The sequence below is a fragment of the Ammospiza caudacuta genome, chromosome 8 (genome assembly GCF_027887145.1).
Source record: "Ammospiza caudacuta isolate bAmmCau1 chromosome 8, bAmmCau1.pri, whole genome shotgun sequence".
Taxonomy (NCBI): domain Eukaryota; kingdom Metazoa; phylum Chordata; class Aves; order Passeriformes; family Passerellidae; genus Ammospiza; species Ammospiza caudacuta.
This window is the reverse complement of record NC_080600.1, coordinates 43,904,439-43,921,061: the sequence shown is the minus strand read 5'-3', so window position 1 is coordinate 43,921,061 and position 16,623 is coordinate 43,904,439. Positions and strand designations below refer to the sequence as shown.

Genomic DNA, 16,623 nt, shown 5'->3' with positions numbered 1-16,623 from the left:
ACATGGCTGCCCCACAGCCTCGCTGGGCCTGGACACACGGCCATCCCACGTCCTCCCTGGGCCTGGACACATGGCTGGCCCTGGACACATGGCTGCCCCACGTCCTCCCTGGGCCTGGACACATAGCCATTCCATGGCCTCTCTGGGCCTGGACACACGGCCGCCCCACATCCTCCCTGGGCCTGGACACATGGCTGCCCCACAGACTCCCTAGCCCTAGACACACGGCTGCTCTACATTTTCCCTGGGCCTGGACACATGGCTGCTCTACAGCCTCCTTGGGCCTGGACACACGGCCATTCCACAGCCTCCCTGGGCCAGGACACATGGCTGGCCCTGGACACATGGCTGCCCCACAGCCTCCCTGGGCCTGGACACATGGCCATTCCATGGCCTCCCTGGGCCGGGACACACACACGGCTGCCCCATGGCTGAGCACCATGGCCTCCAGCCTCCCATGGCCCAGCTGAGCCACCGTGACACACCACTCCCAGACCCTTCTCCTTCAGCCTTCCCTTTCAATGACAGAGTCAGATATTCCACTATCAAAAAATAAAATAATTAATCTTCTGTGAAAGTGATGGACTCCTTCCTTCCTCCTGAAATCCAGGCCTCTGTCATCTGCCTCAAAGTAAAGGAGAGAGGTACTAAGGGCAGCAAGGGGAAGAGGAGCAAAGGTCTGAATGCTGCTGCCAGCTGCAGAGATTTCACTGACAAGACGCTGGGATTTTCTTCTATGTAAGCAAAAGCTTTGGGAAGGTCACCAGAGGCAGTTTTTGGCTGTCTTTATCCACCTCCTCCCCTCCCTCCGCAAACCTCCCCCGAGCAGAATAAATGAGTATTCTGTTTGGATAAAAGAACATGAGAAGTTATCCAATGAACTAGGACATCTCGCAGGCCTTAGGAAAAGCAGCTGAGAATCAGCAAAGCTCCCAAGCATGCCCAGAGATCACTCGGTGCCATCATCCCCTCCAGCTCCATTCCCAAGTTCTGCTGCCAGGGCCAGCACAGCCTGCTCCTTGGGAAGGGCCATTTCCACAGGCCCTGGCTCTGGGCTTGGCTGTGGTTGTGTGTTTACTCCCCATCTTCACTAGCATTTGAACTGCCTTGCTGTCAGCAATATTGCTATCAAGGCAGAGGCAAGTAGCAAGTGATAGCTACTGGCCATGCCCAACAGCCCAGTTTCACATCTGGTTTCTGGTCACTTGCACACAAAGCTTTGCCCGGCCTTTCTCCTTTCCCACCTCATTACTAAAGTTGGAACCAGTTTAACTTTGGACTGACAGTACATGCCATAATCATAAGGATTTCATGTCTTATTTTTGCTTGAGAAAAAAAAAAGCACCAAACCTAACCAAAAACGCTGAAAATTCCAAAATTCTGAACCCGCACCAACACAGGCTCCCGGGGAGATGTCCACATGCTTGTTGTGCAAGGTAGCAGAACACGTTGTTGTTCCAGCAGCTCCGGGCAGCCCTGGCACAGGGAGCGGCTGCTCCTGCAGGGCAGGGAGCTCCTGGAGCGGGGTCTGAGCCCACGGCAGGCTGCCAGGAACACGCTCTGCTCCGGGCACCGCTCTGCTGCGCCGCACCGCGAGCGCCGCCGCTCACCCGCAGCACCTCCACGGAACCCACCGGACCCACCGACCGACTGAACGTGACAGAAAAGCGACTGAGAGCAATACAGACCGTGGCCAACGACAGGCTCACAACTACGCTTTTCCACACAAGTATCACAAGTTCCACTTGCTTTTTTAGGAGACTTTTCTGTACCACATTACACTAAGTACTAAACCTGGTACTAAAGCAAACTAGCCTACTGTTAAACTCACTGAACTCCCTGAACTAGCCACTGCTTTTATGCACCAAACAAATAACCAAATGTTACAGGACTTGATTATTTTCAGCATCAAAATTAAGAAAAAAAATCCCCATAACAAAAGGTAGACATTACTCACACAGCCCCATAGTTTAGAACTGCTTTAGCTCTTCATCTATACTAAATGTATTGAAATAATCTACATAAAGTGAAGCAGAAGTACATGAAGTTCTTATTTATGTTTTTTGTTCATTTAAAATGCAGCATTTCTCCAGAGAGTCTTCTATCAGGGCATGCAGATTTCTACACTAAACAGCAAACGCACATTACTAATTAAGATTATTATTATTTGTACATAGCATATGCTACCACTGAATATGAAAAATACTTCAAATGCACTACAGACACTGTTTTGCTATTGCAAGAAGCTTCCATAAAAAGATACTGCATCCTATAACTTGCTTACATTGAGGGACTGAATTCAACTGTTCATTATAAAAGGATCCTGCATTACTATATAAAAATGCAAACTCCAAAAGGTGTTCTCTTGTTGGCATTCTAAGAAATTAACAAATTCTCCCCTCTCATAGAAGATGACTCTCACAAAACTTTCTCCAACTGCGTTTCAAAGCAGAACTTCTGGTATCAGTACTGCTATTTGTGCTGAACATCTAACAAGATGAAAGGGAAAAAGACACAGTTTTTACTGGAAAGGGCCTATCAGCTTTTCAACCTTAATTAAAAATATTAATAGCATCTTATTTCAGCAGCAACAGAGCAGTTCACAGAAGGAGAAAGTTACTGCAACCTACCTTTCACAGTCATGTTACACTTACTTGCATATAACATTGTAATGTTTAACAGAAACATTACGGCATATAAATGACAACAAAAAGCTTTTGCTCCCAACACACACTCCCACCACTTTAAATATGATGAACATGACTGAATTACTGTCTCCTCATAAACTAAACAAGCACATTTAGTAGGTTCCCATATCTTTATCGCAATGAACAAATTATTTGATGTTGACCTCAAAAATACAGTTATTAGTTAAGGGGGAAACATTATCATCCTCGTAATCTACTAATCTCTAAACTCCAATTTATCAAAAATTGTCAATGCTGAAAAAACTGAAAAGCCAGCTCATGCAACAGTAGTGCTTTCAGTCCAACCACACCTTTTCCTTCAAACAGTCGAATCTGGAAGCAATGACTAATGTAAAATTAACAGGGAGCAGGAGGCTATTTAGAAAAAAAAAAAAAAAGTACAAAGGTCTATGGGGCAAACGGAGGCACTTCAGAAACACTCCGTTCTCTGCCCCTGAACTGGTGATGTCTCCTGAGCGTCAGCCGGGAGGAGAAATGGACCAGAGGGGGCTGGAGTCATCAGCTCTGGTTCTTCTGTGCTGAAACAGCCTGGGTTCAGCATCAGCAGTTATTTTATTGCGGCGAGACTTCATTTCCCAGCTCTCCCAGCCCAAGCCACGGCAGTCGCACTCGGTAACCGGCACCTGCAGAGCACTTTCCGTTCTCGCACACACTGCAGCGTGCCCGAGGCGCGGCCAGCCGGGCACGGCCACCTGTCCCCGCGGGCCACCGCTGTCCCGCCGCGCCCGCGCCCTGCACGTGCCGCCCCGCTGCCGGCCCCGCGTGTGCCATCGGAGACGGGGGAGAAAACACCGCCACAAGTTCCTACGGCCCCACGAGCCGCGCTCCCGGGGCGCGGGCCGAGGATGCTCCGGGGCTCCCGGTACTCGGCCACGGGAGCGCGGCTCGTTCCGCGGTCACACGAAGGGTGAAAAATCCAAATTTAAATCCCGTGCAAGGAACATCGGGGCGGCAGCGGGGCCCGGCACCCCCGGGAGCACCGGGGCGGCAGCCGAAGCCTGGCACTCCGGACGACACCGGGGCGGACGCTGGGCCCCGCGGCCGCCCCGTACGGGCACACCGGGCACGCAGGGCCCGGCGCTGCAGGCTCCCCGCGCCCGCTCCGCCGACCCCGCCATCCCCCGCCGTGTCCCCGCCCGGCCCCGCGCCCGGGGCCGCGCGGCGCTGCGGGCACGGCGAGGCCCGGTGGCCCTGCCCGCAGCGGCTCCGCCGGGCTCGCGGCTCCCGCCGCGGCAACGCGCACACCCCACGCACACGGCGCGGCCGCGGACACCGGCGGGCCCGGGCTCCGCACTCCCGCCCGGTGCCGCGCGGCGCCCGGGGTAGGGGCCGGACGGCGGCACCTCCGCCCGCAGGGCCCCTCCGGGCGGCTCCACCGGGCTCCGAGCGGCCCCGCGGGCACGGAGAGTGCGCGGCGCTCCGCCCGCGGGGCCGCCCGAGACGACGGCTCTTCGGCCCCGATACCCCGGCGGGGTCCGCCGCCTCGCCTCCCTTGCCGCCTGCCTCGCCGCGCCCCGCCGCCCCCTCTCCTCTCCCGCGCGGTGGCCCCAGCCCAGCCCGCGGCTCCCCCGTGCCCCGCACTCACCGCGCGGAGCGGCCCCGCCGGGCGCGCCCGCCCTACCCCGGGGTCTCCATGGTGGCGGCCCCGCCGCCCGCTCCGCCGACCCCGCCCCGCCCGCGCGCCGCGTCACGCGCCGCCCGGCCCGGCGCCCACCCCCATTGGCCAGGCGCGGCCTGGGGCGGCGCCCCATTGGCTGCTGCTCCGCGTTAAACCCGCCAATGGCGGTGCAACTTGAGGTTACCGTGGTTACCGATGCCGTGCGGGGGAGACGGCGCGGACGGGACGGGACGGACTCGACCCCACCCCAGCCCGGCCCGGCCCGGCCCGTGCCTGGGGCGGCTCCGCCGGGACAGCCCGCGGGGACGGGAGGCTGCTCGGCGCCACCCGCCGGACCCGTCGCGGTGAGTGTCCGAGCGCGGCGGGGGCGAGCGGTGTGTGAGAGGATGGATGGAGCAGCCGGTTGCACAACGGCCGGTGCGGGGAGCCCGCGGTGGCCGGGCGTGCCCGCCCCGCCGAAGGAGCCGCCGAGGGAGCGGGGCGGGGAGCAGCCCGGAGCTCGGGGGCCGCGCCGCAGAGCCGGGCCCTGTGCCCGTCACCGTGTGCCGCGGGCTGCGGGACGGCCGTGCTTGGGCAGGGAGCTGGGAGCGGCCGGCTGCCCGCGGCCCCGCCCGACCTGCCGCTCCTGTGAGCCGCGGTGTCCCGGTACCGGCAGAACGCACCGCCCGCGGCGCTGCTCACACCCCACGGGCTCAGTCCAGGTGTTTGGGAAAGATGGAAAAAGGCTTTCCATAGGGTTTTAACATCCTACCGTTTTAAGCTTCCAATAGCAGCTGATCTCTCCTGATGGCATGTGAGGAATCATAGACGTAGAAAAGAAAAGCCAGTATCCCTAAAATCACCGTGAAACATTTCAATAACGGGCTTTGGGCGTGTTAAATGCTTGATGAACTTTTTGCATCCCATGCATGTCCTGGACTCACCATCTCGGTGTGTCTCGGGGGTCTGGCTGGGGCCATTCCTCTCCTTCCCGAACAGACTGTCCCGTGTGGCCTAGGTTTTCCATTTACTTATTCTCTCCTTCCGCCCCGCAGATACGATAGCGATCGACACTCTCCACTTCATTGAATGACGCTGTAAATGGCTCAGAGGAGCCAAAACCAAATGGCCACTTGAATCAGCAGCTCTTGCTGTCTCAAGAGGTTGTTTTACTCACCCTCTTCCCCTGTCGCGTAGATGCGGATGGTGTAGAAAGCCTGCTGTAAAGGAACGTGACAAGAGTATCCGCATTGTAACTCGTGTCTGTTTTCCATCCAGCTCAGTTTTTCGGTTTAGTGTTTGACGGGGCGAACCATAGGGCTTTTTTAGGCATAAGGACACATGAACTCGTGATGGGGTTTAATTGGTGCTGGTGCTGCAGGTAGATCATTAGCCCCTGTTTCGGAGGGAGCTGCGGGTAACAAGGAGGAGGCAGGTGGACATGGAGAGCGACCTCCAAACTCATGTAGTCCCTTCTCTGAATTTCCCACTTGGAATGTACTCTGCTACGTGCAAACCGTGTAGGCTATTGGCAAGATATTTAATCGCTGAGGTCTTTGTTGCTATTTGTATAATTATTTGTATGTTGAATAATGCAGTAGGAACTCCTACATTATGATGATATCCACATGGAAAATGCTTGGCAGCTGTAAACAGGAGTTTTGAGTCCTCACTGCTCTGAAAAATCTCATGATTTATACCATGTGAACTACATATGAAATATTACCAAACCAAAATGGTGGTCTCTGTCTAGGAAATGGGAAACAGAAGCTGAGGGGAATGACAGTAGAAACTTAGGAAAATAAAGAGTAGTAGGTGTGAAATAAAATAAGTGGTGAAAGGGTCAAATGAGAGTGGAGATCTGGAGTGAAGGAAAGATAAAATGTGAACTAACTAGATCTGGAATAAAGGGAAGAGAAAGTGCAGGATGTGTGAGAACTGTGACCTTCCTTAGTTGCAAGGTTGGTTTTACCGAAGGTGTACTGGATTAATTAAATTAGCTTCAAGTCAGTCTCAGCTGGTTTTCACCTGTAATTTGGGTGTTCCTATTATGCTGGCTTGGGTCTCACAGATAACAGCTTTTGGGAAAGGCTCACTTGCCCCTCAGTAGAAGGGACAATTCCTGCCTGTGGAGGGCACAGCCTGGGGCAGGTGTGGCACAGTGCCATCCCCAGGATCCCCAGCCCTCCCGGTTCTGGCTGGCCCCGGGTGATCAGAACAGGCTGCCCCAGGTGCCCTGCAGAGCCATGCACTGCAGAGTCTGGCTGTGCTGTAGAGTTTCCTGCTGGGGTGGGATGGGAAAGGGTAAGAAATGCTGTTGGGAAGGAGAAGGGGAACTCGAGTCAGTTTGTTTTGGCACAAAAGAAGTACAAAGAATTGAAAGTAACATTTTGAGGTTCTGTCAGATTTGGAAATCTGTTGAATGACTGTCAGTGAGGAAGGCTGTTTCATTCTGTCTGGTATTAGTCATCCCCTCATAGCTGGTGTATTTGTTTTGGCACCCTGAGCAGCCAATACATTATCTAATTGCCTGCTGTGTGTCCCAGTGCAGCAGCCCTGTCCAACAGGGATGACACAGGCTATGCAAAGGCACCCTGTGTTAACTTTCCAATGCAAAGGGCCGCACGGAGGCTGATTCTTTGATTTCTTATCCTATTAGCTGAAAGTGGCCTTTGTCAAAAACATCCTTAAATTCTTACATAATTTTTAAAATTGGCAACAAACAAATGCATTTTCTTTTTATTCACCTTCTTCTGGATGCGACTTGCAAGTGTGATGTCTGTATCATTCTCATTTGGGAAGCCATGATTCCACTATGTTTGCAATTCCTAACAGCCTAGTCTCACGTTTTCCTTTGGGACTGTACTGGTTTCTCTTGAGCCTTAAATCTGGTCCCTTCGACTGACTGTGCTCACCTTTCAGTGCTTCAGATGGCAATGTTGTTAACAGGTATTTGCTAGTTGTTTTGCTGCTGTTGTGCTTCTTCAGCATTTCCAGTCATTAATATGTTTTTCTGCTTTGTTTAATCTATCCTGAAATTTATCCTTAATCGAGTCTTGTTTATATATATGTTCCACACACGTTTACAGCCCTTGCACAATATTAACATGCCTATCTTTTAATTTCAGTGATAAATATCAGTCACAAAAACAGTGTTGCTTTGTTTCTTGATGGTTTTTTTTTTTTTGTTTTGTCTTGTTTTTCTCTTTTTTTCTGTTTTTTGTTTTGTTCCTGTGAATTAGGTTGGTTTGGTTTTGGGTGGTTATTTGGGGGAGGCTGGGGGTGGGGTTTGGTTTCTGCTGGAAGCTTTTTAATGCTACCTGCTTTAACTGTAATCTCTTCCAGATACTGAAATTATGAAGGTTTGGGGGAAAAAATACCTGGAGAAAAGAGTGATGACATGGCAGGCTAACACAAGCCATGAACAGCTGTTTAGCATTCACAGGGGGAGTTATTTAGATTTGTGGGGTTTTTCCTCTCATTAAAACCTACAATTTGGTTTCAAAAGTTACTGCAAGCCATTGTGTTGATGTCACAGCAACTCAGTCAATCACAATACAATTGATTTTGGGTAATTTTGAAACTGTAATTTCATTTGGTATAGAAAGCACTAAATGTTCTGCTTTTCATTGTTTCACTGGGGAGGTTAGGCACCTAACAGGTATATTTCTGAGGAAAGTGGTAGGCTGACACTTTGCTTTTTCATTGAGAGCTTGTATAGAAATGTTCTGTTTCAGACAGTGCCATTCAAAATTACTGCTCTGCTGTGGGTAGATATTACTCTTTCCCAATGGTAAAACAAAATAGTGAGGAAAAACTATTGGATACTGACAGGTTGTTTGCACTTTCCTTCTTTCTTGCATGGCTTTGAAGCATCGGGTGGGAGTATTTGCTTGTAGGTGATGCACAATGCTCAGCATGACCACCGGCCCTCCTTGCAGGGCCCCGTGCTCTGGCTCAAGCCCAGCTGCCCCGGGAAGGACAATAACGCCCTGTAATGACACTGATAACGCCCTCTGCAGCTTTCCCAGTGCCAGCAACAGGATCCTTCAGCCATGCAGGGAGCTGCATTGTGGAACGGGTCCCGCTTCCCCAGGAGCCTCCCTGGCGTACATGTGTGGGGGGATAGGATGCGAGAAAATAAAGATAGTGCAGAAGGTAATCTCACCCCTGAGGAGCTGCAGCTGTACTAATTACCAAGGATTAGGAACAAGCCTGCCCTTAATAGGCCACAGCTGTGTCCAATAAGCATGAGTGCTACAAAAGAGTGGGTTAGCTGGTGGTGAAGAGAGCTGGAGTTTGTTGGCTGTGCTGTGAAGAAGGAGTCAGTGCTGTGAGGAGCTGTCCATGAGAAATCACCAAACGGGTATGGAACTTTTGCAATAAGATGACAACATACATGCCCTTGTTTTCTCATTTGGATCAATTTTCCAGAGCTGCCGTTGCTGCCCGCGATGCCTGCACAAGGAATGTGCGAGCACCCGTGCGCAGCGGGAGTGGGGGCTCCTCTTGCCCTGGGTACCTGTTCCAGCAGGATGGAGGGGGTTCCAGGAGCAGCAGCTTGCTGCCCTGTGCTGTAGCTCAGTCCCCTGTCCTGGCAAGCCCCGTGAATCCTGTCCCAGCATTGTTTCAGCTGTAGCACGGTCCCAGGAGCGCAGGGAGGGCGTTGTGTGTGGGGCAGCACGAGAAGGGCTGTCCCTAGGTGAGCTGTGCTGCTGGAGCCAGCTAATGGCGAAATCAGGTGTGCACCTGTAAGTCAGCGCTCCTCCAGGATACTGCAGCACTGGAAATAAGCAGGCAGCTTGGCAACAGCCAAGGGAAGGATTTGGAGAAAAGATGGCAGGAAATGCCGAGTGAGATGTCCAGTAAAGACAAGGTCATCAGCAGCTGGTCTGGTCTGTGGGTTTTCAGTCCTAAGCTTGTAATTGTCATGTAAAAAAACCTTTAAAAACCCCCAAACAAACCAAAAACAACCAAAGCCCAAACAACTCTCCCCAAAGCCCACCCACAAAGAAATAAAAAATCCCTCAGCCCCCCAGCTCCGGGCAATGCAGGTACTTCTATCTGCTCAAGGACAGGGGAAGGTCTGCTAAAATCCTTTGCAGTTTCTACCAACTGCTGCAGTTGCTGAACGAAATATTACCTATCTTCTTACTAGTTTGTATATGAGGCTGGAAAAAATGTTGAGAAATTAACCAAATTGTAATCTTTCTTACCAGACCAGGGATACAGAATGTCAGGCTGAAATCTAGAGATACTTTTGAATAAGGAGGCTACAAAGAGAGTGTATATGCAGAAAGATTATTTAATTCATGTTTATGGACTGTACATTTCTGATGGCTGTGACTGTGAGGCCCCAGACAAGAATGAGTTGCTTTTTGTAGTAAGATATCAGACAGCATTATGCAATAATTTAAAGTGAAGTTGTGCCAAATGCTTCCCTGCACATAACTCTGGGAATTTGGCCTAGCAGAGCTGGCAAAAGCTGTACAAAATGATACTGATGCTCCTGATAAAATAAGCTGCAGTGGCTCCTAAATCACATGAATTATCTGTCCCTCTGGCTTGTCTCTCACAGGCTGCAGACAAACGTTGTGCTCTGGCTCCCACTGCCCTGCTCAGACAAAAATCATCTGTGCTGGCTAAAGGGCAGTGCCACAGAGTAGTTGGTGCCAGTGCTGCCCCACAGGGTCCCTCAGGGCCCTCTCTGCCCCCGGGGCGTGCCCTGGCTGTGTCCCACCTGCACTCGGGCGGGTGAGATGCAGGAGTGCTCCGGAGTGTCAGTGGGCAAGGGCTGCAGCTCCACACGGCCGCTGCTTCTCTGGCTTAAACTGGGAATAAAAATGTCCTGGCTTGAGCAGAAACTGGGCTTATTCAGACAGGGCCTCATGCTCTTGAAGCACTGTAAGACTGTTCTGCCAGCAACACGGACCAAGCCAGCTGACTTGTGCCTGCAGTGCGTTGGGAAATGCGTGCAGAAATTGGTCTGTCAGCAGGGCTGCGAGGCAGAGGCCTCCAGCAGTGGGGTAGGGAACCCTTCCACACAGGTTTGGGTTTGTTAGGTAAAAAACATCAGTAACTAAGCTAGCATGAAAATGGGGTAGGAGGAAATACTTTCATTAAAAATACTGCACAAAAGGCAACAGTAAAGGCAGAGGCAAGTGCAAAAGGTGAGGAAAACTTAAAATTACCTTTTTAATTCCTTAAATAAGGAACCTGATTCCTGTTTCCCTTCTTGCTTTGACAAAATCTGAGACCTAGCTAGATACAGAAAATAAAGCAATCATGACTCTCAAACTGTGTATTTCCACTTGTGCATTTTGCAGCAATGGAAACAAAATCACATTGGCTGGTTTACCTGAAGAGCAATGCGGCTGTGATTTAACAACTGGAATCCAGTTATTAAATATGTTGCACAGATTTTTTTAAGTCCAGTCTTCAGTATGTTTTTGTTCTTCTTTTTTTCCTTTTAAACTGACTCAGTGGCTTCAACCTGCTCTGAGCTTCTTAAACTGTCTTCCATTGAACTTCTGCTACTACTTAGTATTGACTGTTTCAGTATCTGATGGTTCAGTACATGTGATGCTTCTTGCAGAACACACTGATCTATTGCAGCTCCTTTTGAGGTCTAGCTCCTTCATTAACCCTGCCTGTAAAATTGCATCCTTATTCCACTGGCCCAGTGGTGTTACATGTGGAATCTGTTTCTGCAATCCCTGTGGTACAGTGCAAATCCTGCCTCTGCCTCTTGATAATAGAAGTGCAAAGCCCAGGTACTTTGTTGTATTGCAGGGAATGTTGATTCTCTGCAGTTTTGTGTAACAGCATCTTTGCTTCTGTTGTGCTAAGTGAATTCTATAGATTTAAGTGTTTTTTCTGATGCATACAGAGCAGCAGAGGGGTGAGTTGCTTGCTGCACCATTCCAAACAAGCCTTTGCACACAGCCTAGGCAATAGCAGGTATGCTTTAGGGGCCAGGCAGTCACAGGTCAATTTAACTAAACGTTCATTATGTCTTAAGTAATGGAGAAAATTTTATGGTCCTGTAATGGATAACTTGGCCTCATGTCTTCCAATCATTCTTTCATATATTCATGCATATTGTTTCATTTCCTAGCTTTTGTTGTACATGGAGGTAATAAATAGAAATCAAAACAGAACCTTAATAAAAACAACATATGACAAAATTCTGCAAATCTCTTGTGTTACAGAAATTTCTTGTAAGTTTCTGTAAATGATGCCTCAGAATTTTTGCCTTTAGCTCAGCCAAGCTGGACTTTGTCCATGTTTGTGCAGGCACATGCCAGGCATTGCCAGAGCAGCTGTGGCTGCCCTGGATCCCTGGCAGTGCCCAGGCCAGGCTGGACACTGGGGCTGCAGCACCTGGGGCAGGGGAAGCTGGAGGAGCTTTCAGATCCAACCCCCCATGTTCTATGATTAAATACTCACAGCATCAGAGCACTTTCTCATTTCATGCTCTTTCATTTAAACCTTGCAATTGCCAGGTGTGCTCGCTGCAGCAGGCCAGCTGTGTCTGGTCACTGGAAATGGGTTGTGCATGTTTTCTTTGAAACTAAACAACATAAAATGCCAGCTGACTCACTTGATCCAAGGTGACATGGTGACTTCATTTCCTACCCTTTTTGTGTCAACTTACCAACTTCTAAAGCATTTACTTCCTTTTTTATCTGTTTGTTTTTTCTAAGTATTCCTAAAGTTTATTTTCTCTTGGATTTTCTAAGAATATTCCAAGAATGGAGGGGAAGTGGAGTTCCCTTGTGATGTGCAGATCCTCAGAAAGCAGATGAGCTATTCCCTACCCCTGCAGTGTGACAGAGCAGTCCATGAAGCTGATTGTTTTAAGTGTTACTCAAATTGATCTTCCTAATTTGGATTAAGTTTTACTTAATGAGGAAGTAATGAGATTATCATAGACAAAAAGGACTGTGTCTCTTTTGGGAACATACCATTTCTGAGACTTGACTTTATTTCAAAGAGAGCTATAATTCTTTCTTTAGGGGAATGTAAATTTAAATTACAATCAAACGATGGGACTTTTCTAGAAACTGTTTTGGCACCGAATGATAGAAGTATTATGCTGTGTATTTTCTTCCTGTGGAAAGGATTGACTGCTGCAAGATTAACACATTCTGGATGGGTGCCATTTTCAGATAGTTAGTTCAACTAGAACAGAAAGGATCTGATTAAGGGATCAAGCTCATTATTTGTTTGTTATTTGTACTCCACACCCTACAATGGGAGTAAATCTTTGCCTCTTTTCCTTAACAATAATTAGGATCAGAGGGTTCAAAAACTGCATATTAATATGCTTTTTTTTAAATGAAAGCATGCAGTAACTAAGTGATTAACGTTTCCATTAAACTTGAAAATCTTTTTAAAAGCCTTCCACAAAATGTTCAAGACACAGCCAGATATCCAAAAGAGAGCACTGAGAATAAGGGACTCCTGAATTTGGGGATTTTTCCCGAGTTTGTGTTTTCTAGGAACCTCTGCTGTAAAGTACAATCCCAGCTCCCGGTGACGCTGCTCTCAGTGGGTCTGTGGTTCAGCTCTGGCTCTCTGGTGGTGCAGCCCCAGCAGTACACCCGGTGAGCCATGGACAGGGCTGTGGCACCTGCTGTCACAGGGTTCTGCAGCCTTCCTTCACACAAACCCGAGGAGCACCTGCTGCACTGCCCCTGGAGATGCTACCGAATTCCCTTTTGTGAAGACTTGATTCATACTATTGATTTTTGCATTTGATAACGTGAGTGATTTAAAACATGCACAAGAAATTGTGTTTCAAAAGGCACGTCTGGCTCGTTAAGCACTGTGCCTCCCTGCCAGAAATCCATCTGTCCCTCACTTGATGAGCAGCACTTTAGCTGCAAGGGAAAATGGCACCGGTGACCCAGATCTGCAAAGGTTTATGCATGCAAACAACTTGTTGAATGGAGACAGTGGGATTAGGCTCTTTTAAATCCCTGGTGAAACTCACTGGGAGCACTGACCTGTGGAGCTGGGCCTGGCTCATCCCCAGGAGCAGAATGTGGCAGGCACCAGGCTTGGCTTCTTCCAGGAATGCTGGCTGACGCTGGGGAGTTTAATTTCTATTTAAATTAAACGAAGGAGAGTCTTGCCTCAACATTGGCTATTTGCATATGTAAGAATAAACATAGGTCACATACCTCAGACACGAGCAAGGGCTCACATTAAGAATGTACTGAAGAGTTTGGTTGAATTGGAGATGAAATCTTTTAGGAGACTGTTTTTATTGCCTAAAAGAGTTCAGTGAATAGTGAAATGCTAAATTGTCAAAGGAGCAGAAGAAGAGATTTGGTAAACCTTGTGCTTTGTACTGCTGCTGAAATATTTAGCTGCTTTTGGCGGCAGGTAGAGCTGACTTGGCATTCTTGGGGGGCAGATTTCCATGTACAAGGACTTCTGCCTGGTGGCTGGCTGATCTTGTGCACTTTTTCTTTTTAAGATGCATCAAGACTTCCAGACTAGTGCCTGCAATGAAGTTTGAGCAAAGTATTGGAATTTGGGCTTAGATGGACCTCTACAGTATTTGAGAGGTTTCTAACTATATCTGCATTAAAGCAGAAATAAATGTAACTAGCAGTGCCTTTATCATTTTGATTAGTATGTTTATTAGTTACTGAAGCTACTGAATGCAGATCTATATGGATCTTGTCCTTTTCCAGAACCATCTTAGCATTCACTTTCAGTGTTTTAGTTAGTTCATAATGTTGAATAACAGAAAATAATGCCTGTGAAAGGCTGAGATCAAATACAAACGTATGACATCATTGTGGAAGGGAGAAATGGGTTGGCTAGAAGGGATTAAGGACTTGGCTCATCAAGTACAGTAGCCCTAAATTTACAGAAAATGGCCAGTAAATTTTTTGCATCAGTTCTGTTCTCGAGATATATTCCTGGTTTCTTGTGAAAGGAGGTGAAGCTAAGGTTAATATGTGTTTAATATGTGTGAAGTTTTGCTCAAATACTACATGAAATCAGAAACATGTCAGCAGAAAGAAGGTATTAACAATTTGCGAAATGAACAAATAAATAAATAACGCAGAGGGGTAGCTCTGCTGCTGCTAATCTTTCTGGTATCCATAGTTATTTTTCCAAAAGGACAGCGTGTCTTGTGTTAGAAGCTTGTCATTTAAAGCTGGCCAGATGGGCCCAGATTAGGATGATGGCTCCCCAAATGTGTAATGCAGGAGAGTGACGCTGATGCGGCAGCTGCACAGGGAACAGTAATAAAAGGTTTTAATAGAGGGAAGTGCCTGTGATGCATCCAATCTTCTTAGGGCTTTGAGTATGCCCAATTTTCCATCAGTGTTATTTCTGCCCTCACTGTATGGTGTAGATGAGAGTTACTGTGGTACTCCCTCCCCAAGTTTGTCAGTAGAAGCAGTGCCCAGATGATCAGAAAACACAAAAAGCAGGCACAGGAAGACTGTCTATAGCAGAGGGCTGGATGCAGAGTGCCAAACAGCTCACAGCAAAGTGCACTGTAAACTGTCTTCAGCTGCAGTCTCACCTTTTTATTTGGCTGATATTAATAGCTCTCTGTCAGAACAGTCCCCCTTACATTTCTTCTGCTGGTCTGCCTTCCCACCTTCCTGTTGCATTGTGCCATCCTTGGAATTTGTAGCGATAGACCAGCTCATCCTACTAAAACAGTGAGGAAATAGCTCCACAAATGAACAAATTTTGCTGCTCTACTATTTGCTGTGTTGCTGCTTGCTGTGGGACCAGGTAACTGTCAAAGGTGTGACAAAGAGCTGGAATTTTGTGTGTATGAAATTTTGTCACAGTGTGGCTGGGTTTGAGGGAGGGGGTTCGTGGGGAGCCTTGCTGGACATGGCCTTTCCTTTCTGGTGTGACTCAGCTGTTGGTTCAGTTCAGCTGAAGCACCTCAGGTGGGACTATTGCTTTTATTTCTGTGCCAGACCTGGGATGACACCAATGCATGCTTAATTGAAAGTAAGGGGTCTGGCACATGCAAGACATTTTTTTACTGTGTTGTGTAACTTATTGCATGTGACACATCCCGTTTGACCCACGATGATGTGGGTGCCTGATGCGTGCTGCTCACCAGGAGCTGAGCCACTGCTGCCCAAATAACTGCCCTGGTTTCACAGGTGTTGCTACAGAGGGGTTAAAGGGACCTGGGCAGTCTCCAAAAGAAGGAAAGACTGATCTTTCCAGGCTTAATTTCTATAAAGCAAAGCACACGTTAAAACCTGATCTGACGTTTGGATTGAGGGACTCATATTTTGAAAAGCATAAAGCAAGGAATAGATGAGCTATGTCACAGCATTACAAATTCATCAAGGAAATAGTATTTTCTTTTCCTGGCTGCTAAATGGTATGAGGCACATGAAATCTCTCCTAAAATGAAAGATAAACTGGAGGAATTTGTCTAATTACATTTTAAGTGAGATGTACCTCTTCTCAAAAAACAATAGATATTTTTGAAAGTGTTTTTAGATTGCATCCACAATGTTGGTGTTCTCAAAACCTATGTTTGTTTCTCAACAGGTATAAAAATACATAAAAAATAAAAATGGATGAACTGGACGATGGAGCATTGTTTTTAGCTCATGGGATTGGTGGTGAAGGTATGTATGCTATCATGTTTAATTGTTTTGTTGACTCCTTATGAAATACTCTGCAATGAATAGCCTCATGTAGGAGCTATTATAGCACCCTGGTTATGGTTTGAGTTGGAAGGGACCTCAAAGCCCACCCAGTGCCACCCTGCCATGGCAGGGACACCTCCCCCTGTCCCAGGTGCCCCAGCCCCAGTGTCCAGCCTGGCCCTGGGCACTGCCAGGGATGCAGGGCAGCCACAGCTGTGCCAGCCCTGCCCACCCTGCCAGGGAACAATTCCTCCTTTAGTTCCTCTCTGTACCAACCCTCCTTCCAGGCTGTCACTGCAGATCCTGGTGAAGAGCCTTTCTGTTTCCCATGGAAGCCCCCTTTACATACCAAGAGGCTGCAATGAAGTTTGTGTGCAGTGTCCTCTGGCCGAACATCCCCTCCTCTGTCAGCCTGTCTTCGCAGGAGAAATGTTCCAGCCATTTCCAGGGTCTCTGGGCCAGGTTTCTGTCCCCCTGTGTCCTGGAGCTCAGTGTTGGTCTCTGCAGAGGGGCAGAGCACCTACCCCAGCACCATTCATCAAATGAGTCAATAACTGAATTCCAGAATTCCACGCTGCCTCTCCTGCAGGCCAGGCCCAGGCTGGCTTGCTGGGCTCCCTGCCAGTTCATGCCCAGATTTTTGCCCACAGGATCCCCA

The 16,623-nt window shown here is 48.7% G+C and overlaps 2 protein-coding genes across 2 annotated transcripts in view; one reads left to right on the top strand and one right to left on the bottom strand.

Moving 5' to 3' along the window:
• The window catches only part of PKP4 (plakophilin 4), a 66,036-nt gene extending 61,667 nt beyond the window's left edge, over window positions 1–4,369 (bottom strand). Inside the window, exon 1 of the mRNA XM_058809925.1 lies at window positions 4,294–4,369. The gene's annotated coding sequence lies outside the window, so the exon portion shown is untranslated. The remainder of the gene's footprint in view (window positions 1–4,293) is intronic.
• Window positions 4,370–15,863: 11,494 nt separating this feature from the next.
• CCDC148 (coiled-coil domain containing 148) overlaps window positions 15,864–16,623 on the top strand; it is a 36,737-nt gene continuing 35,977 nt past the window's right edge. Inside the window, exon 1 of the mRNA XM_058809855.1 lies at window positions 15,864–15,944. Coding sequence (XP_058665838.1) covers window positions 15,890–15,944 — 55 coding nt within the window. The 5' untranslated portion in view covers window positions 15,864–15,889. The remainder of the gene's footprint in view (window positions 15,945–16,623) is intronic.